Raw genomic sequence first — 21,098 nt, forward strand, 5'->3', positions numbered from 1 at the left:
TGACTGCTTGCTCAGGAATGTGGATGGTGCATCAATGTAGACAAAAAAACCCCAAAAACAAACAGCCTTATACAATAAAAGGTGAGTATAGGTGCATGTCTATGATTTCATTAGTGTCTCTGTGACTGTATTGGTTGAAGGAAAGCATTTAAATGAACATAAGGTTCAGCTTTATCTGCAAATAATCTGAAACATGAAATGTGCCAGTTTCCAGACAAGCAAATGCTTACTTTTACCTAAACTTAAGAAGTTTCTGTATCAACAAGGGGTCAAATGACTATGTGAAAGGCTAAATTTAAGAGACAAACCCACGGAGAGTTGTTGTCTAATCCTACAGTTTCTCTGCTGCATGAAGCTTAAGAGCAAATGCTGGTTTTGACTCACTCTCACAGCTCTCATGAGCATTGTTTTCCAGGTACAGCACATTTAGCAGCGGAAGAACCAGATCTTTTTCTCATGTCTTCTGGAGCAAACCAAACCTTAAGAATGCAGCATACTTAAAAATGTGTTTCGGTCCTCTTTGCTTTTCTCCGATGTATAATCTGCTGTGTACAGTGTGATGTACAGTATCTGTAGAGTCTGAGTTTCTATGTGCTCACCTTAAATCTGACCTCGAGGTGACATCGCACCTCACGTTACAGCAACTGGACACAGATGAGTCATGGAAGAAACACATATTCTGATTTGCTAACACTCAGCTTCGCACTTTTCAGTTTTGTCTGTGCAGACTTCTGCTTTTGTAGAACCACCAGCCTTCTAACTAAAGCCCCTTTGGTTTCCTTTGAGTTGATCTAACAGCAACTAAACATGTCAGTCTCTTGTCTGAATGAGAAACCAAGATAACTCTTCTGTAAAACTTGTGATGGCCATCGTTTTAGGTCGGACCTTGTAACATTTCACATCTATTACAAACGGATATGTCCTTAAAAGTAAAACTTTACTACAATTAAGACAGGGTCTGTAACAACTCAGAACAATGAGACTTGCCATGAAAATGTAATCCGGTTTTTGACCAAACTTAAGTTTAGTTTGTTGCCAGCTGTTTGTTGGCGTTTTTCCACTGAGTTTCTTACATACCTGCAGCATCAGACAGCAGCAGGATCCATAACTGTCTTCAAAATAAAACAGGTGGCCACATTTATGTACATGGAATAACAGCAGTAACTTCATTAATTACTTCAAACCGTAACTTATCCCCGATATGGAGACAGGATCACACACAATCAGACTGCACTTTTTTTCACTTTAGACATGTCAGTTGTCCATACATAGAGTCAGTTTATCAGCTGTAGCTAAATAACCTTTGCAGACACATAACACATGAATTGGCCCATAAGATGATAATGCATTTGTTACTGTATTTACAGTATGCTGTTTACCCCCCAAAAGATGGCCAAAAACAATGATTCTCCTGGTATAATTAACAATGACATTCATTTTAAAGTTGTTTACCGAAGCTGTGTATATATCAGCTCTGCAAAAGAAATTCGACAGTAATATCACTCATTTAATCATTAATTTATTGACACAGTATTTGAATTTTATTCTATAATCAGCCTGGCAGAGCTGCTGCATAATCACATTTGTCAGTGTGCCTGTCCAGCATGATCCTAATTTTATACTGAATTAAATTTCTACATCAGTGGACACAGATGGATCCACTGAAAGTATTTTGATCTTTAGCAGTAAATGTAAAACAACAGCTCTACCCTGTAATAACAGAGGGGGAAACAGTGTTAGCATAGACTGTGCTACAGTTCAGATGAAAAAGCTGCGGACTTCTCTTACAATTTGGTAACTTTTGGCCCAGTTCTCAGTTTTTTTGCTGACTTTCTTTCTCGAAATTGTTCTTGTCATCTATGTGATGGTCCAGCTTCTCCTTCTCCACCTGTGCATTTGTTTCCCTGCAGACAAGCTCAATGTTTGTTCCATCGGAAGAAAGAGTAGCATTTTCTGCCAGGGGTTTAGGGTCCTGTGTGTTATTTATAGAAAGATGTCCATCATCTTGGGAAAGCTGCTCTGTTTCGTGAACCTCCTTTCCTTCCTCCAAGTCTGCCGCGATCATCACCGAAACCTTTGGGGCAGGAGGCGGTTTGGGATTTTTAGGACTAGCACTAGTCTTCTCAGTGGGGGCCGACGGCTTCCCAAGTTCAATTGCTTTAGGAGGTCTTGGTTGCTGTGCGTCATTTACCTGCTCTGGCTTCCGAAACTGTCGCCTGAGGAGGATGATGACAGCAATGATGAAGAAATAGGAGGAACCACTGAGGCAAGTGATCAGACCCAGGAAGATGATCCTGCACAAAAAGAATATAGATGGACAAAGATTAGAGCGAAAATCTACGCAGGCCTTTACAATAATAATTATACATTTCTATTGGAGAATGTTTGCATTTATTTCCACTGTGGGCTACCTGTACATATTGGAGTTGTAAATTCGACATGCCCCCCTGCCTCCACACTTCTTGATTGACCACTTAAGGCAAGTTGAATCAATCAGGGCTCCAAAATACACTGGTGCAGGAATTCCACCTACAAAGTATGAAATGTTTCAACACTGTCACAGAAAGAAAGCGTGTCCTTAAATTTTAGTGCATATTATCTATTATTCAGAATGACACATATCAAACTAATGCAAAGTTTTCACTTAAACTAGACAAAAAGTGACATTTCTCCCTGTGAACAAAGCTTTAAAATTTTTGCGATCTACCAACAACCAAAAGCAAAACGAGTTCAAATCAAACAGATTCCAAAACAAGCTGTGTGCATTCCATGAAACTCAAAGTAAAGAAGCTTACCAAGAGTCCTGGTTGCCAAGGTCTGAATACCCAGTGCCAGGGATTTGAGCTCTGGTGAGATGCATCTGTAATAACAAAGCAAGAAGAGAATATATCTTCATTTTCTGTTTCTTGCTGGATAGCAGGTAGACAGGCAATGTTTACAGTTTCTATTAGGTCTATTAGGTCAGTAGGTTAGGACACTAGTCAGAAATGTCAAGGTCTTGGGTATGATCTGTCTTTGCATCAGTAGTTGTGTTTTTGTTTCCCCTTTCAAGATTTTTGGATTCTTTGTTGTTTTTTTGTTTTTTCATTTGCAAGAAGATAATATACAAAGCTTCTGGTAAACAAGCCCTCTTTTGCCAGAATGTACAGTCCTGATGTGAGCACAAACTATTTTTCAATGACAGCTGAACATCTTCACTGGACGTTGAGTCATTCAGCAGGAAAACATTTGCTACTCTTCCAAGAAAGTTTATTTAAAAGGTACCTCTCTTGAGTCATCATCACAGTAGCCAGCTAATGTCTCTAAAATTAATTGGACGGACTGGTGAGATTTGGTGTTCGCTAAGTTTTGTTAATGTCTGTGTAGATTCTCAGTCAGCTAGGCTGTTGTAATCCTAATAGATTCAGTAAAAGGCAACTCTACATCTATTTTCGTTTCTTGAAGATATTTAATTTCCTAGAGAGTTTTACAGATCCTCAAATCCCATGGGTAACGACCCATTAATGACCCGAGACTCACTCAAAGTCTGAATGGTTCTGAAACTGCCAGGTCATTAATGGCGGAGGGTGTTAATGATGGTAAAAATGATTTGGGAAGAGATCTCAAGACTGCATTGTAGGTACCTGATAACTGGTTTTGTAGGTCTTCCCCTCTGTTTAGAGATTACTGTTGCAGTGGGGGTGTCCAAAACCTATTAATGGATACTTATAATGCAGTCTTCCCAGAACATTTCACCATCATCAACACCTTGAGTCATCCCTGACTTCTCCACAGAAAGTCCTGTAGCCATGGGATTTGGAGTTGACAGTATTTAACTGGGCCTCTCCATCAATCAGAACTGAAGAAACCTCTTGGATGAGACCAAAAGAGAAGTCCATCCGCCTTTTATTAAAGCTTTTTAGGAGTTTCATTAATACCATCAAAACAGTAGCATTTGGCCGGTCCAACCTATTGCAATGGTATCCAGCCAACATTATTATTCCCAGTCATTGTTAATTGTTTGCCAAGTCTGGTTGCACTAACCGTATGATGACCATGTAGCCAGGTGTGGCTCCCAGAGAGTTGATGAAGGAGCTGAGAACTGATATGGCCATGTAAGAGGTGAAGCTTCGACTGCAGTCTTTGGCATGAGGACACTGACCCAACTTTACTGATGTCGTGCTTCCTGCTGGATAGGAGGCGGACACACAGCTACAGTTGTGAAACACCTTGAAAAGAGAGAGTACACTTACATCTTTACTTGGAATCAGCTAGAAGTGAGTTGCTTTAACTATTTCCTATAGTCAGCAGAGATATAAACAGCGGACATACAATCAATATTTATTATTTTTCATAAAGGAAGACATTATACATTCAAAATGCAACAAAAAAATCTGACTATTAGAGTGATATATGTGTCTGTACAGACTAAGTTGTCAAGGTCATTGTAGTCCCAGGACCTTCATTCAAAAAGCAAAGGTTCTTAAAGACATTTAATTTAATTCAGTTCAATTCAATTTTATTTATATGCACAGATTCACAATATGTGTCATGTCACATCGCATAGTAAGGTACAGACCTTACAACTTATAAACAGAGAACAGAAAACCCAACAATCCAAACATGCCTTTGGATTCCCTGTGAGCGATGATGAGAAGGAACAAAAAAACCCTGGAATAGGGAGGGGGAAAAAAAACCTCAGTCAGAACCAGGCTCAGGGAAGGCAGCCATCTGCATCGACTGGTTGGGCGAGAGTGGGGATGAGGGGGGTGGGGATCTGGCTTGTTAATCTGTCATCCAAGAGGCTTCTTCATTTCAGATCTGTGAGACATCACAGCAGTTCTGAACTGAATTAAGCTCTTGGATAAGAAGTAAAACATTTTCAACAACCTAAAAGAGAGGACCAGTTGCTTTCATACTGAATTTCCTAGTATAGCTATGCTGGACTGCATTGTTTTTACGGATAAACTCATCTAAACAGTGTATGGCAATGCTACTTAGATACTTATAGGTGTGATAACTATTAATTATAAAGAGGTTACAAGGCCAGTGCTTGAACTGTTTAACCTCAACACCAGATAGTCAAGACAATCTGGATAACAAATATTTTCCACCCAACAAGGTTTACCATAAACAGCCCATAAATGTTTGTGCTGTCTTGTGTGAGGTCCTACTGTGTTCTTGCCGTATCCACTGGATCCGAGGCATCCGGCCATACAAGGGGAGATATAAGTGATGCCGCTGTCTGCACAGACGGGATCCCACTCTTCTGCCGAACATGCGCAGTCTCTGTTACACTCAGAGAAGAGCATTTCTCCATTGTATGACATACCCTGTGTCCTGCAGGCAATAGATTGATATTTTTAATTGATACCCAACACTAAGTTTTAAACAATAAAAACAGAGGAAGCAGTGCACTAATTCGGTTTGTTAAAGATCCCATATCACATGTCCCCAGAATGTGTAATTTATTTTTTCAGCTCAAAATGCTGCAAAGATAATTTAGTTTACTATGAATGTGTAACTCTTGGTTATAGTCCTCATCTTATTTTGCTGTTTCAGTGTCTGTAGCTTTAAAAGCAGCTGAGGTACTGCTTTCCAGCTGAGCTACTGCTAGATGACTATTGGTTTATTAGCTAGGTTGTTAATTTGATACCTAGGAGACTATCTAGTTGCGAGGGACTTGAGTAACGGCAGAAGTAAACATTTTCATCTTTTGCAGCTTTCACTTACACCTCCAAGTCGATGACTAAACACAATGAAAATCGATTTGCCCCACATGGAACCTGAAAAGTCATCTTCTCTATCACAGCACTGACCCGTTGTAGGAGATGGTGAGCCCAGCCACTGGTATGTTATCACACTTGGTACCAAACTGCAGCAGTAGAAGTAGGTATGCCATGAAAGACGTGGCAAAGGACAGCTGGGCTCCTGACACTACACTCAGCTTATACCTCTTCATCAGCAGCCCTCCTAGAAAGATCCCTACTGCAACTGCTGGCAGGTTTAACACACCTAGATGAAAAAGACAACAGGGTCTGGACACTGGGAGACTTTTCATACATGAATGTATGATAAAAATTTCAAGTCAAAGTGAAACTCCTACCAGTATGTGATAAACAACTATATCTCAAACAGTGAGAAGAGCAACAACAGGTGGTGTAGTTTCTACACAACAGCACCAAATTAAAGCACTTTAATTTTTACCGATGAGGAAGTTGGCTCTGGATGCAGACTGTCCAAACTGTTGCTCCATATATTTGGCTTTGAAGGTTAACAAGCCAATGAAGGAATTGAACTTCAGGATGCTGCCACAAAGCAACAGAAAGTAGGCAGGAGTTCCCAACAGGCGCTTCAGCGATGGAAGGAACCCTGTGGATGTAAAAATACAAGCAAAGAATATACACTCACTGAATACTTTATTGGGTTCACCTTGCTAGTAAATGGTTGGACACCCTTTTGCCTTCACAACTGCTGCAATTCTTCATAGCATACTTTCAATAAGGTGTTGGTAACATTCCTTAGAGATTTTGGTCTATATTGACACGATAGCATCATGCAGAGTTTTTGGCTGCACATCCCTGATGTCCATCTCCCATTCCACCATGTCCCAAAGGTTCTATTTGATTGAGATCTTGTGACTCATTGTCATGTTCAAGAAACCAGTCTGAGATGATTTGAGCTTTGTGACATAGTGCATTATGGTTACACTGTGGTCAAAAAGGGATGGACATGGTTAGCAACAGTATTCAGTCGACTTTAGACTAATAAAGTCGGCTGTGGTGTTTAAACCATGCTCAACTGGTAAATAAGGGGCCCAAACTGTGCCAAGAAAATATCCCCCACACCACTACACCACAACCACCAGCCTGAACCGTTGATACAAGGCAGGATGGATCCATGCTTTTATGTTGTTTACAACAAATTCTGACCCTACCATGTGAAATGGAGACTCATCAGACCAGGCAATGTTTTTCCAGTCTTCTGTTGTCCAATTTTGGTGAGCCTGTGTGAATTGTAGCCTCAGTTTCCTGTTCTTTGCTGACAGGAGGGGCACCCAGTGTGGTCTTCTGCTGCTGTAGTCCGTCTTCTTCAAGATTCTTGTGCATTCAGAGATGGTGTTTGGCATTCCTTGGTTTTAACAATCAAATCATTTAAATCCCCTTTCTTCCTCATTCTGATGCTCGGTTTGAACTTGTGCAAGTTGTCTTGACCACGTCTACATGTCTACATGCACTGAGTTGCAGCCATGTGATCGGCTCATTAGCTGTTTGTGTTAACAAGCAATTGAACAGGTGTACCTAATAAAGTGGCCGGTGAGTGTACACCTGCATGCATACACATAGAAGAAGACTGCGTCTGTTGTACCTTTTGCGATTTTAGTCAGGTTGAGGTTGTGGTTGCTGTTGAGTGGGTCCTCCGTCCCGTCCACAGTCTCACGGGTTGGAGCTGCTTTGACCTCTTCACCCTCCTGCTTGGGCAGCGAGCGAGGCAAGAACCAGAAGGGAATACTGGAGATGAGCAGGAGGCCGGAGGACACCAGGAAACCCATCCACCAGGCACCCACCCAGCGGGCATCTTTAGGAGTGATGGTCACGCTGTCTACATGAGTACATAGCAGCAGAAGAAACCTTGTAATTTGTTTTTTCAGTCTTTCTTTGTGTAAAGTGACCATACTGGAGAGCAGATTTTAATTGGGCAAAACAGATTTTGTCTTAATTATCAGGAATGGGACAAAATAGCGGATTTGCACACTTTTAGTGAACTCATTTCATTCCGTTTGGCAGCTGAATTATTGATTTGAAACGTGAGTGAGAGTCCAGACATTTCCTCAGAGGGACACTCATAAAAGTCCTCGCTAACTTGTTCTGACAAGTGTGCTGCCTGTTTTTCTAGGAGCATGTCAGACCTTTGCACCACGAGCAGCAGGCTCAGTTTAAATGAGGCTCCAGCCAGGATCCCCCATGTCTTTCCAGTGAAAAATATGAGATTCTAGCCAAAATGAACTCTTTTTTTAGTCAAAAACCAATTAGTGCTTTAACCTTCTGAGATAAAGAAATGTTATTTAGAAAAAAAATGAAGTCACACGATTTATCAGAGCCAGAAGCTGCGACAAATAGAACAAATCTTCAAATTTTCAAATCATATCTACTATTTACCATTCTGTCTGGAAAGTAATGCAAATCTGACAGTAAAATCACTTCATTTTACATGCCTCACTTAAAATGTTTGCCAAAAATATACTATTTGCTGTAATAAGACAAAAAATTCTGAGGTTAGTGGTGCAACTGTAAAGCCAGGAATGACTTATCTGTGACCAACAGTCACATGACAAAAATGTAGGAACTTTTTGGGTGAACTGGGATTAACTGCAGGATGTGTTTACAGAGAGTGCATCAAAGACAAGTGAAGAAACAAATCGAAACTAATAAAATACTATAGTATGTAGAGTCACCATTAGTTTTTCCAGTGTTGGTCACATCTATGGGCACTTGGACAAAATATTGTATATGGTGATTCCAGGTTTTTTCCAATTTCTATTAAATAAATAAAGAAATTCAGTCTCCGTTTTTAAAAATGATTTTTGGCATTACAGGTTTGTTATGCTGCACAAAAGACACTTGTGAATTCTCTCTGCTTCTAGTCATGGCTGAGCTGTTTCTATAGATGTGCAGGACTTTATAACGCAGTAAAAAAATGAGTCCACAGTGAGTAAATATGTGGCAGGATAAAAAAAAAAACCCACACAGAAACAGCTAGAAGTTCAGAAGGTTAACTGTTAATGCACATGTTCACCTTTTCGACTCTCCACAGAACCTGCACGGTTTAAATCAATAACAGTGGCTGAGTTACTGCTCTAAATTCACAGCAATTTTTGCAAACAATGGATGCTTTAATTTAGATTCAAGTAGATAAGAGCTGGCGTCTCATCTCCAGCCAACCACTGTCAATTTAGTCTGAAATTTTACCTGGCCAGCTAATGCATTTAGGTTGAAGACTAATAGTGGCAGATGACACATTCCTCACAAAACAAATGCGCAGCACTCACCCATATCAACGTATCCAATGTCAACATATAGTTTGGCACAATAGGAGCCCAGGAGGAATCCAAACATGGGGCCCAGGAGAGTGATGGTCTGGAGACAAGCTGCCAATCATGAAATAGAAGCCATTACATTAATTTAGCCATTACTGTTGAGAGAACCCAGCCAAATTAGCATGCACACGTGTACAATCAAACTGCAGTAGCATGCATTATCACATCTATATCTATAAACATAACAACAGACACACAATGAATATTACAAGATGTTTAACTTCCTCGAAAAAAAGAAATATGAAATTAATTGATCCATAGTCGGCCAATATTTGGTCAATAAGACTTAGAAAATATCCGTTGAAGGATACAGAAACATTGAAATGCGAAATAAATATCAAGGAAAACCGATGAAAATACACCATTTATGTGACATTTTAGGAAAATTAGTTTATTGAGTAATACAATTTATGAGCCAGCGGAAATCCCAAAGTGAGCATCTTACCTATATAGAAAGGTGAGTTTTCAGCTTTAGCAAAGTCGTCGATGTAGGAGATGCCCAGAGGTGTGACGGGAGTTTCTCCAATCCCCCGCAAAGCGTTTCCCAAGAACACATAGATCCACATGTTGGAACCAGACTCTCTCACACATGCTGCAAAGTGACACACAACATACATGACACTGATTTTGTAACATAGATCTGATAAATAATGTTTATCAAGAGCTTTCATTAAAAGCCAATATTTATAATTTGATAGCAGTTTCACCATTTTGTATAAAGACTGCATTATTCCAAGATTGTTAGGAACATTTTGTGTTTTAAAAACTCTGTGCTTGTTCATTTAAATTGAATAAGTACATCAAATATGGTGGAGCCACTTTATTCTATTCACATTTCACTATGCCTCAAACCAGATGTATGAATAAACTGTGATGTTTCTTCGATATTATATTATAAGGACGTGACCCTAAGCCTGCATAACACCACATTGTGTGAAACTTCCATATTGCATTACTTTCTAAATACATCTCATCACAATAGCTGGATCCTGACAACAATACACACACATACTGGATCAATATGTTGCATTTTGAGGGTAAATGATGTATTTTTGTGAGACGGAGAATTAATTATGGCTCAACAATAGACTGACTGAAGGAACAGCATCTCAGCTGAAGTCCGTCTCAGGGAGGCAGAATTGGCTGGAATAAGAGAGATATGCATCCAAGCTGAATGTATTACAATAAATATTACTTTCTTAGCGAAAAGCAAGAAAGACCTCATCATTCTGCCTCTTCCCTCTTTACTTTTTCTTGGTAGCTATGTAGTCTGTTATTGTTGGTTCTGTTGACGCTGTTGTGTCTGTGTAGTTTTCTTCACAGAGATGAAGGGATTTTTCCTGTAAGCAGGACTGTGAGGTCAGAATCAGGGAGGTGTTGATATGGCTGTACAGTTGTTGGGAGGTATGTACGCTGTGTGGAAGGTTAGTGGCTTTAAAGGTCAGGCAGGATCAGTGCATTCCAGGGAGAGCTTAAAGAAGTCAGTGAGTTGCTATGAGTTTTAACCAGGTTTCTTGTTAAGGCAGTGTCTTTGTACAAGCTACTGTTGTAACTCAGTGTTTGAAGACCGTAGCAAAAGCTTCTGGCATAGTCTGTCATTGATTTCAATTGGATTGGTAGAGGTTTGGTAAAAGTGGCTGCCCATTGGATGTGGTTGACTAGTCACCTTACATTCACAAGCAATTTGAGTATTTGGTACTTAAAGAAGGAGCAATTTTGTACTTGGTGAAAGCCATTGTTTTTGTCATCACACCCAAATTTCACTGCTGCATTGGGAATTTACATGTGGTGGCAGATGGTGCAGCATATAACCTGATGTGCATGCAGGAACTCACCCCGTCTTTCATGTAGATGGTAATTTCAAGATAGCAAATTCACTCACAAAGCACAAAGAGGGATATGTCATCACCTTGTAATGCTTACAGTCCATATCATTGAAATTGGGATTGGTAATATGAATATTTTTTTGCTGCTAACGCTAGCCCACACATACAAAATAAAAAATAAATAGGTTAGATATCTAAGTTTAGCTCTGATTAAAATCTTGTCTTCACATTACTAATACTGCAGTAATCATTTTACAGATAACCTTAGTATTCCAAGACTGCATTAAAACCTAGTATTTGGCTAGACCATGCAAGGGAGTGCTAAATTGTGATTAGTTGTGGTTTGTGATAGGAAGATTTGTCTTCACCACCCAGTGCTGTGGTCAGTCCAAAGAGATAAGAAAAGAACATTGGATCTCGCTCCTTTCAAAGAGTCCTAACTCTCTTTGCTATTGGCTGTGGTGTCTAGTTGAGCCCGACTAGGCTGTTTCAGAGTGACAATGAGTATGACAAGCTGGCTTGATTTCACATGGCCACTGCTGGACAGTTAGAAGCATTATTGCTTTGTGATTGTGGTGCTTCATGTTTTCTTCAGTTCAAAATCCAAGCTTGGATAAGTGACTTGACTGAGATATTTGTAATGCTAAGAATGAATGCCATGGAAGTCTGGAGAAAAATCTCCTCTGTTGACATATTTCAAAATGAGGTATTTGACCAGAACTCAGCATGGACATGGTTCTCTGCCAAAAACTGGTGGATTGGGTTTGGGGTGAGTTGCTACCTCAAGCAATGGAGTAAATGCATCTGAGAATCTTGTTCACAAGTGACAGGAAAATGGAGCATGATATAAAAAGACAGACTGGGGTGGTGTCATGAGCAATGTAGCCATTGTACTGGACTGTCTTGGTGAAGAGCAAAGGCAAAGCTCTCGATTTACATGCCTGTCTTTGTTCCAACTCTCACTCTGGTCATGAGCCCTGGGTAAAAAGCAAATAAGAACAAAACAATAAGATTGCGGATACAAGCTGCCAAAATGGGTGGCTGGGCTCAACCATCCATCCATGATGGCAAGGAGATCAGACATCCGGAGGGAGTTCAGAGGAGAGTTGCTGCGCCTTTGCATCAAAAAGAATCAGCTGAGGTGGCATGGGTGTTTGATTAGGATACTTCCTGGACACCTTCTTTTTGAGGTTCTCTGAACATGTCCACCTGTGAGAAGACCTTGGAGTAAACTCAGAACTCACTGGAGAGATTACATAGCTCATCCTTCTTGGGAACACCTTGGGATCCCCCAGGATGAGCTGGAAAATGTTGCTGGGAAGAGGGAAATCTGGAATGACGTGCTTAGCCTGGTACCAAAGCAACCTGACTCCAGCTAAGTGGAAGAAAATGAATGGATGGATGGATTTTTGATAATTGCCAAAAGAAAGGTTGGGGATCACCAAAGTTAGTGGGATTCATCCTTTATTAGTCTCTACACATAATATAATATAAATCCATCCAGCTACTGTTGAGGTATTTCAGTTTAGACTAAAATTGTGGCCACAGACATTGACATCCATAGAGACCCGCTGCTGGGCTGTGTGGTTGATAAAGAAAAAAACGGTTCACTTGTACCTAAAGGTGACAATATACCGATTGTTAGCTGTACCACAAGGTGAATATGTACTTTGACTGTACAGAAAATGTTTTTTAAAGTGTAAACTGCACACTGTTGATCCAGGATTTAGCTGATATTCTTACCTTTGTTGTCTTCCCCAGAAGGCTCTATCTGAATCTCTGGTACCTCCAGTGTTGTCAGAGGATCCACACAGGCCGCAATGTTCATGCTATCATTGTGGTAAACCTGAATGACTGTGTCATACTTATAGCTGTAAAAGCAAGAGACATTATACCAGATCATTTTGAGGGCCTACGTTCATGTTTTTTGTTTTTAAATCTGCATTTGGACATATTTACCGGCCCATGAAGAAGTGTGTCAGGCCAGTGAGAAAGGCCCCTACAGCCATGAGGAAACAGCCCACGGCGATGAGTCTGGGCCGATGCAGCTTAGCCCCAAAATGGCTGACCACGGCTAGGAACAACAAGTTGCCTACCTCCAAGAAACAACAACCCAGCAGAGTTGGAGGAAAGAATAGAGAGATAAATTCAGAAAAGTGAGTTGTTCGGTTGTAGAAACGTTTGCTGAAACTAAAAAAATAGACAGTACCCATCTCAAAACTGCCATCTATGAGTCCAATATGTGTGCTGGAGAGGTCAAAACGTCTCTCGATCTGAGTGATGGAGCTCTTCATGTAGGTCCCAGTCAGGGCTTTGGAGAAATAGGCGAAGGAAAGTGCCATGATAAACAACTAGAAAACACAAAGCAAAGAGAAATATAAAAGTTGTGTTTTCCAGCCAATACTCAACACTGCAAATTCTCTCAGATAAAAATGAATAACAGTAAGAAAATCCTCATTGCAATGTACGGTTCTTATTTTAAACTCTGATTGTGTGCATAACCTAAAGTTTTTGTTACTACTGTCCTACTTTGACTTATGGAGTGTCTCATGGATTAATACTTGGACCTATTTCATTTTCCTTATATATGAACCCCTTGGGGCATATTATTTGAAAACTTAGTTGTGTTTTATCATCAGTATGCTGATGATACACAGCTTTACTTTTCAATTGCATTCCAAGAACACCAAATTCCAACTACTCTGTGCTATTGTCTGGCCAAGATTAGTAACTGGATGTCTCATGATTTATTTCAACCAAATCACAATAAAACCAAATTTCCAGTTTTTGGTCCATGTCTATACTAACAACTTGCAAATCCTCAGCTCATTATCTACAAATAGAACATATTTACACCAAAAAACTTTGCTGTCATTTTTGACTGTCAGTTGAAATTTGATGAACATGTCAAGCCATTTATTCAGTTCTTCTCTTTTCACTGGAGAAATATTATAAAAATATGACCAGTGGTTATCCATGCTTTTGTGTCCTCCGTTTAGACTACCGCAATGCTCTATTCCTGCAAAAGCCGATATGGCGTTACCTGGTTACAGTTGGTCCAAAGCACTGCAACAAGATTACTTTCTAAGACCTCATTTCTCCAGGATTTGATATCACTAGAATGACTTCCAATTAAATTAAAGTTCAATTTAAGATCGTCTTCCATGTCTATAAGGCTTTGAACAATCTTGCAAACTACAACTCCTTACATCTCCGCTAAACCCTTCAGGTCCTCTTAACTTTTAATCTACACCTAGTCTCACTTCGGCAGCCCATTCTGTGGAACATAATGGTCTAGCTGTACTTCACTATACTGCTATAAGGGTAAGAAATGCTATGGTTTGTTTGTATTTAAACCAATGACAGTCATCAAGGGTGGCGCTAGTCGAAGAATACAACTTGTTCTCTCAAAATAGTGACATGAGGAATTGTTTTGGTGGAACCTTTGCATCCAGGGAGACTGTAATTAAAATGGATAATCCACTGCAAAAAACAGTAGCACAGCTGCTTTTTTACACTATCCAAATCCTCTGCAAAACTTAAATGTTTCCTAGTGGTGCATTGCTGTTTTCTATAGTAAAGATAACAGTAACATACATCTAGTGGAAGATTAGCATCCGATGGCAGGCATTGTACATTTGACGAGTCAGACCATTCTACAGCTCGTAAAACAGCTGAAATCATCAGGGATGTGGCTGCGTTACAGCATGGGGAGGCTAACATGACCTTAGCTAGCTAAAGTTATCTTGTTAATTCTTATTCAGTGAACTTGTGATGGTTACAACTACCTTTATCTCAAAAAGCAGCTTGAAAAAACTGAAAAATCCAGACATATCTTATTATCAGCAATGAAATCAAGCTAACTCAGTTATTCAGATGCAAAGAACAGGGCCCTAATGTATGCGTATATGAGCCAAATAAACACAACATGTGCTGAATACAAAATGGATAAATATTTAAAATAGATATACACTACCGTTCAACAGTTGGGGGTCACCCAGACAACTTCATGTTTTCCATGAACTTTCATTCATGTGCTAACATAATTGCACAAGGGTTTTCTAATCATCAACTACCCTTTCAACACCATTAGCTAACACAATGTAGCATTAGGACACAGGAGTGATGGTTGCTAGAAAGGTTCTTCTGTACTCTTATGTAGATATTCCATTAAAAATCAGTTGTTTCCAGCTAGAATAGTCATTTACCAGATTAACAAGGTCTAGACTGTATTTCTGATAAATTTAATGTTATCTTCATCGAAAAAATGGCTTTCTTTCAAAACATAAAGACATTTCTAAATGACCCCAAACTTTTGAACGGTAGTGCATATCTATGTGGCGGCTCCTCAGGAGAAATAAGGTGCTACAAACAGTACATTATGTGCAAATAGAATCTGAATGGTTCTGAAAGTCACAATTGACTCTTGACTGCACTGATATGCGATTGATCGTTTCTAGTCAGTGCGTTGTCCTGTCAGTGTGTGTTATGTCATTTCATTTTAAAAATGAAGGTTTTATAGTTATTTTTTCCATTTGGAAAACACTTGGTAATGATAAATATTCATCTAAACTGGAGAACCGATCTGCCTCCTCCTCTGAAGCCTCAACTTGCTTTTCTTGATGTGTGGGCATCCTGGAGGTTTTTATTACTTAATATTATTCCCATCAGGAATCATCACATCTCCCCTGCATGCTTTGCTACATAGCAGTTTTCATGTATCTAACGTAATGCTACAGAGGTTTTGATCCTCAACTTAAACTGGAATGTCTGATGAAAATTTAGGTCTAATGAGGAGTTTTATGGATGTTTTAATGCACACGACTCATTTTCGGATTATATTTGAGATATGGTTCAATTGTGAGAATATGAAGCAGAAAACTGCTAACACAGAGTGCCAAGTTAAAATTTTTTAAAGGTTTGTGTGCGGAGGAGTCTCAGAATGTACTTCACAACTAAATATGTATAGATTGAGGCAAGATACATGTGAAAGAACAAAATCTGGCATGAAGCTGAACATAAATGTGCTTTGTAAGAAATGTTCCATTAACTTGCAGATGACGGCTGTATTGTGCCGCTGCAATCAGGCGAAGCTGGGCTCATGACTGATACACAAGTGCCTCAGAAAAGCCTCACAAGCTCATCTAGAGCAGAAATGTTGCCTGCTAAGACCGTATAAAGCAGCACATGATCAGCTCTTGGCTTGATTTGACCTACTTTAGGGGAAAGCATATCTCTGAAAACACAGTTCAATTGACTGAAAACAGATGTGAGTCTCACATTTTGCAGCATTTATCCATCCATCATCAGCACAAGCACAGTTTATATCAGCGCTGTTTAGTCTGTGCAGGGTCAAAGAGAAGGCTGTTCCAGCTCAGACTGGTGAGAAATGGGCACAAATATGTATCCCAACCAGTCTAAAACACCCATAAGGCAGCTGTGCTATTTGAGTAAAAGTTTTAGCCTTCCTGCTGTGAGGAAACAGTGCTAACAATTGCACCACTATGCTGCTTTTAGGCTTTTATCTGGTGTTTTCTTTTCTTTTTTTCCTCATACAATTTACACTTAGTGCATCAGCAGAATTAAGTGCACCAACAGAATTACAAGTAGCCAGCAGAAAAGCGTTGATTACAGGTAGTTTTAGTACTTTGAGAGTGGAGATGCGTTTTCTGGTCTTCTCATCACTGGATTCACACAGAGCCTGCTGGCTGGTCATCTTGCCTATGTCTAGTGTTGCTTGTTGTTCCATCCTCCTCTCAGTGTCTGTCTTCCTTTGGGACACTGCAATGCACGAGAAGAAGGAATTTCAGATGAGGAAAATGTATTTTGATTGAATAAACTCCAGTCAACATTTTGGGAAATGTTGACCTTTTCCTTTTTCAAATGTAGGTCTCAGATCTATGCAATTGTGAAACCATTAAGCGTGTAAGGGTTCTGATCAATAATTTTCAACACCATTAAGCTGACTTTCTGAGGAACTCTCCCATAGTTCAGTGTATAATTAATGATGTATAAACGTGGTTGTCCTGCTCTCCTTAAAATAAACACAAACCAGATGCTCAGAGCTGTCCTGTCCTGGACACTGTAATGTCACAAACCTGAGCAGCTGACTGAACTGTGAATAAGTCCAAATTCACTTGCTTTTTTTAGCGGTGATGTGTCGTGTCCATCAGCTGCTTTTTATCCAGTTTCGAGCACTCAGAAAGTGACTCTAAAGCACTACAACTGTGACCTCTGTCAGGATTTAGTGCTCCTTTGAGTGGAGTTTAGGATTAGGCCTTTAACCCAGTCACAGTGTGAGCCTCCTTCTTCAAGCATCTGCAAACGTCAAGCAAGCAGGTAGTTTAAGGAACATTTTGATCTGTTCATCATATTTTACGTATTGTACATGTATTGTGTTTACAAACTGTGTTCAAACATGAGATGTTACATCACTTATACATGTAAAAACTACTGAAGATTTTTTATTAATTTTTGTATTCTATTTATTTTTAACTTTTGTTTCAAAAGAATGTGTGGCAAAATCTGAATGCCACTAAAATGGAAACAGAAAAATACATGGACTAATTGTAAAAATATTGTTTGTACAGTATTTTTGATGCATCACTTTATGATGAATCATATTGATTCTGAACACTGTTTTTAAATGACTTTCTCTTTATTGATTGATATCAGTTATTTAATGTAGAATAAATAAGCTTGTGTTTTTTGTTTACTTAAGACAACTTATTGTCATTATAATATAAGGTGCATTGTTTTCTAAAAATTTTAATTTAAATAAAAAAAACAGAAAAAAATATTCCAGCAGTTGGGGTGCTCAATAAATACTGTAAAATAACAGAAAATAGCCAGACCATATAATAAAGTAATGTGTATGTGTTTACTGGAGATCAGGTATGGTTTTTTTGTTTTTTGTTTTGCTTAATGGATGTTTACATCTGTTAAAACAATGAAATTACACACACAAACACAGTATCTATTATAGCGTAATATTTGTGTGATCATGCTAAACTGGCAAATGTATTTTAACAGTCTTTTAATGTCATAAAAACACATTTGCTTAAAGAAATTGAAATTTTATGGTTATTCAAAGTTGCAGGGTTTTTTTTAATCATTATTTCTAGGGTCTGTTTTGGTAATGTCATTGATTTTTCTGTGTATCTCAAAAAATCTGTTAAAGAAAAAATTCTCTATAATTGATTTTAATAATTTTTTTTACAGTGTGATTTCTCACTTTAGGATTTTTCACCCACTGGAATGGACAAAAACAATTTAGCCAAAATTTTATTTTTATTTTTAATGATTCATGAGTGCATTTAGAGTAGAAATCCACCATTACAAAAAATGTGTGAGTGTTTGGAACATAATGGATCCTGAACAGGTTAATCATTTTCATTAGTCAGCGATCCACTGCATAATTATGTATCAAACCTGGCAGCATTGGACAATTTCAGATTGTCACTAAACCAGGGAACAACATGAAAAAACTTCAGTTTTAAGTAAAATGGGACCAACACTGTCATCTTTACCAATTAGACAGACTTTTGCACTTATTATGCGCCTAAGGATATTGAAATAGTTCATTAAATCCTTCTACAAAGCGAGTAATTTCAATTTAGATATGTTTATCTGTCAAATAAAGCAAAACTCAAGATATAAAACCAGAAGATGGTACCTGTGTGAACTCCACAAGCTTCCTCTCCTCTGGTCAGTAAAGTTCAGGTGCTGCCGGCTCGGTCCATATCGGAGAGAAAACTGGTTTCCATTGACAACTCTGACTTCACTTGTCGGCTAGAAACAGTAAGTTAGTATGTTTTTCACCTCCAATAATCCTCTTTAGTTACACTTGTTAGACTTGTCTATGCTTCCACGCAAAGGAAACTTGGCTTAAACTTCTTCCTGACCAGAAAGCCTATACTTCCTAGGAGGGAATTTCTGGAAATGTATTATATTTAGTCACAATTTGAGGATTAGATAGCAAAGTCAGGGAGTTTGACAAAATACCTAATGCATCTCTGGAGTCAAAGGGACCGGAGCCTCCCCTCTCCGCCTCTTCTTCTTCTTCTTCTGCTTCTCTTTAAGCAGCCATGTGTGTCTTCTTCTGCTCTCCCTGACCTCCTATCCTCCCGTCCGAGGGCAGAACTGTTGCTTGGAACCAGCCGGACAAAAGGCCTCACACATTTTTATTCCACACACATGCCATCCGGCCCAGGAGGGGGACAGCAACAAGAGAACAGGGGGGAGGCCGGAGGGTTGGTTTTTAGTGGAGGGGGGTGCAGATTAGTAACTTCAAACCAATCCCTTTTTTTCCCACAAGGTAAAAATATCAGGTGCTTCGAGCTGGATGGATTAAAACCAAGTTTTTTATGTGCATTTGCTTAAGAATGTACATAAGTGTGTCCAAATGTGTATTTTACGCTTCATGTGATAATGAATCGGGCAACTTTGATGACGTTCTGAAAGGTGGACTAATGGGTTCTCTGTATGGACATGATGTATCATATTAGTCCAGTGACTGCAGGGGAGGAGAGTTCAGGCCACCAAACAGTGGGTCACACAATCAGCTTTGTCCCTTCGCAAATTCCAAGGATTATGATTAAGAGCCTTCACATTCCTGCACAGCAACAGCGAAGAAACTGTTTGTTGCTTCACTTTACTCGGCTCCAGAACTGTGTGCTTGGACAGAACGTTTTGCATGTCTTTTCTTACTGTATCTAGTTTCAGGTGCATCCAGACGGGAATGTAGGCTGCTGCTGCTGCACCAGTTCACCTCAGACCAGCGATTTCACCTGCTGCAAATAGATGCTAACACACATCTTTACGTGATTCCACAAAGCACATTTTATTCTTTCTGTTTAGCTTCGGCTTGTGGAAACAGAAGTAGAGAAATACCTTCAGTTGCATGGCTTTGCAGTGGATATTTTGTTGTGTAGAGCACAGCCTGCTGGTGAACCAAGATACGAGAGGAAAATAAAAGTGTGCAACTAAACCTTAAAGCTTTAAATGAGATTATATGATGTCAGGTTTTAGCATGATGTTACAGATAGATGGCTAGTGCTTGATTTTATCTGAATAATATACAAAAATAAGAGGGATTAACACCATCTTTGCTTCGTGTTCAAACATCACTTCTGGTCCAATTACAGAACATTATTTGTCAAGCTCAAAGTAAATACAGAGGAGTCAACCTCCAAGTGAATCACATGATTACGTTATGTCAGAGCAACCTTCAACTTTAACGATACTGATGCACATGTGCAAAGAGGACAATGCAATATGACTGTAGTTTGCAGATTTACTCAGAAAAACTGAGAAATAGTGATGATTGTTCGGAATTGTCAATAGTTATCCATCGGCATGCTTGCAAAATCAGAAAATTAATCACAAGTGGCTCCAAAAAGGGCAAAATAAATGAAATAAAGCACTTAGTAAGGTTATGAAGGAACGTAACATGACTGGAACACATGGCTGCCCATGTGCTCTTCTCATGATGTCATTTGCTTTTTAAGAGATCAGTGTCAAAGGTTCAGTCACAAAGACCTTTATTTATATTCCAGGAGAACAATTTTATGAGTATCTGCTCTGTGTATCAAGTCAGAGATGGAACCAATCAAAAATAAATAAATAAAATAAATAAAATAAAATACAGCGCCACCTTAACCTCAATGGTTTGTCTATACTGCAATATTTTCCTCTTTTTGTTCTTTAGTAAATGACATGGATTTTTTTTATTTTTTCTCATTTCTCCTGCTAACCGTGCAGTGTCCAAGCTCAGCCAGTGCACCACTTTGTTTCAGACAGAAATATCTGAAAATCTACTGGATTTATTGTCATGAAACATCCACCATAAATCCCAGAACTGTAACGCTGTGACTTTTGTAAGGGATTTGTTTATATGGAACAAATCTCAAACAGGAAAGATACACTCACTGCTTCGTTCTTTGACTGTCTCATCCAGTGTGTTACTTGAAAACGGCTTCCCTCATTGGGTATTCCCACAAACTAGAGTTTGGGCAGCTGACTACCTTGGTCTCCACGTATATGCCCCTAAAGAATGAGCATCTGACTGAGAATTGAAACAATAAAGAAAAAATATATTTACTATGATGATAAACGATCGATACCTGTGTCAGTGGTGGCCTTTACACTGCTCATGCCCCAAGTGTTGTCTATATTGCAATGTTTTCTCCCTTTCT

General features: G+C 39.2%; 1 protein-coding gene across 3 annotated transcripts; it reads right to left on the reverse strand.

The window, feature by feature from the left end:
* Positions 1 to 1,506: 1,506 nt before the first annotated feature.
* Positions 1,507 to 19,098, reverse strand: LOC111581165 (solute carrier organic anion transporter family member 1C1-like). 3 transcript variants are annotated; one of them, XM_055006280.1, is made up of 16 exons: positions 18,907 to 19,098; positions 18,578 to 18,693; positions 16,550 to 16,683; positions 13,112 to 13,253; positions 12,862 to 12,994; positions 12,646 to 12,773; positions 9,522 to 9,668; positions 9,029 to 9,127; positions 7,348 to 7,581; positions 6,187 to 6,351; positions 5,799 to 5,994; positions 5,154 to 5,319; positions 4,024 to 4,208; positions 2,796 to 2,860; positions 2,412 to 2,529; positions 1,507 to 2,294 (listed from the first exon to the last, which is right to left on the reverse strand). In XM_055006280.1, the coding sequence occupies exons 3-16, from the start codon at positions 16,649 to 16,651 to the stop codon at positions 1,814 to 1,816; spliced, it is 2,361 nt and encodes a 786-aa protein (XP_054862255.1). In that variant the 5' UTR covers positions 16,652 to 16,683; positions 18,578 to 18,693; positions 18,907 to 19,098; the 3' UTR covers positions 1,507 to 1,813. The 3 variants fall into 3 exon arrangements, with proteins under 3 accessions (XP_054862255.1, XP_054862256.1, XP_035812668.2); XM_055006281.1 differs by lacking the exon at positions 18,578 to 18,693; XM_035956775.2 differs by having other exon boundaries at positions 18,578 to 19,098.
* Between the last annotated feature and the right edge of the window lie 2,000 nt (positions 19,099 to 21,098).

This window comes from Amphiprion ocellaris, chromosome 21, assembly GCF_022539595.1.
Source record: "Amphiprion ocellaris isolate individual 3 ecotype Okinawa chromosome 21, ASM2253959v1, whole genome shotgun sequence".
Classification (NCBI taxonomy): domain Eukaryota; kingdom Metazoa; phylum Chordata; class Actinopteri; family Pomacentridae; genus Amphiprion; species Amphiprion ocellaris.

Excerpts from the sequence above, each read along its gene's own strand:
- LOC111581165 (XM_055006281.1), bottom strand. The coding sequence starts at position 16,651 with ATGGAACAACAAGCAACACTAGACATAGGCAAGATGACCAGCCAGCAG. Across the intron at positions 12,774-12,861 it reads ACACACTTCTTCATGGGCCG|CTATAAGTATGACACAGTCA; the intron begins GTAAATATGTCC and ends TTGCTTTTACAG. Across the intron at positions 4,209-5,153 it reads GTGGATACGGCAAGAACACA|GTGTTTCACAACTGTAGCTG; the intron begins GTAGGACCTCAC and ends TCTCTTTTCAAG.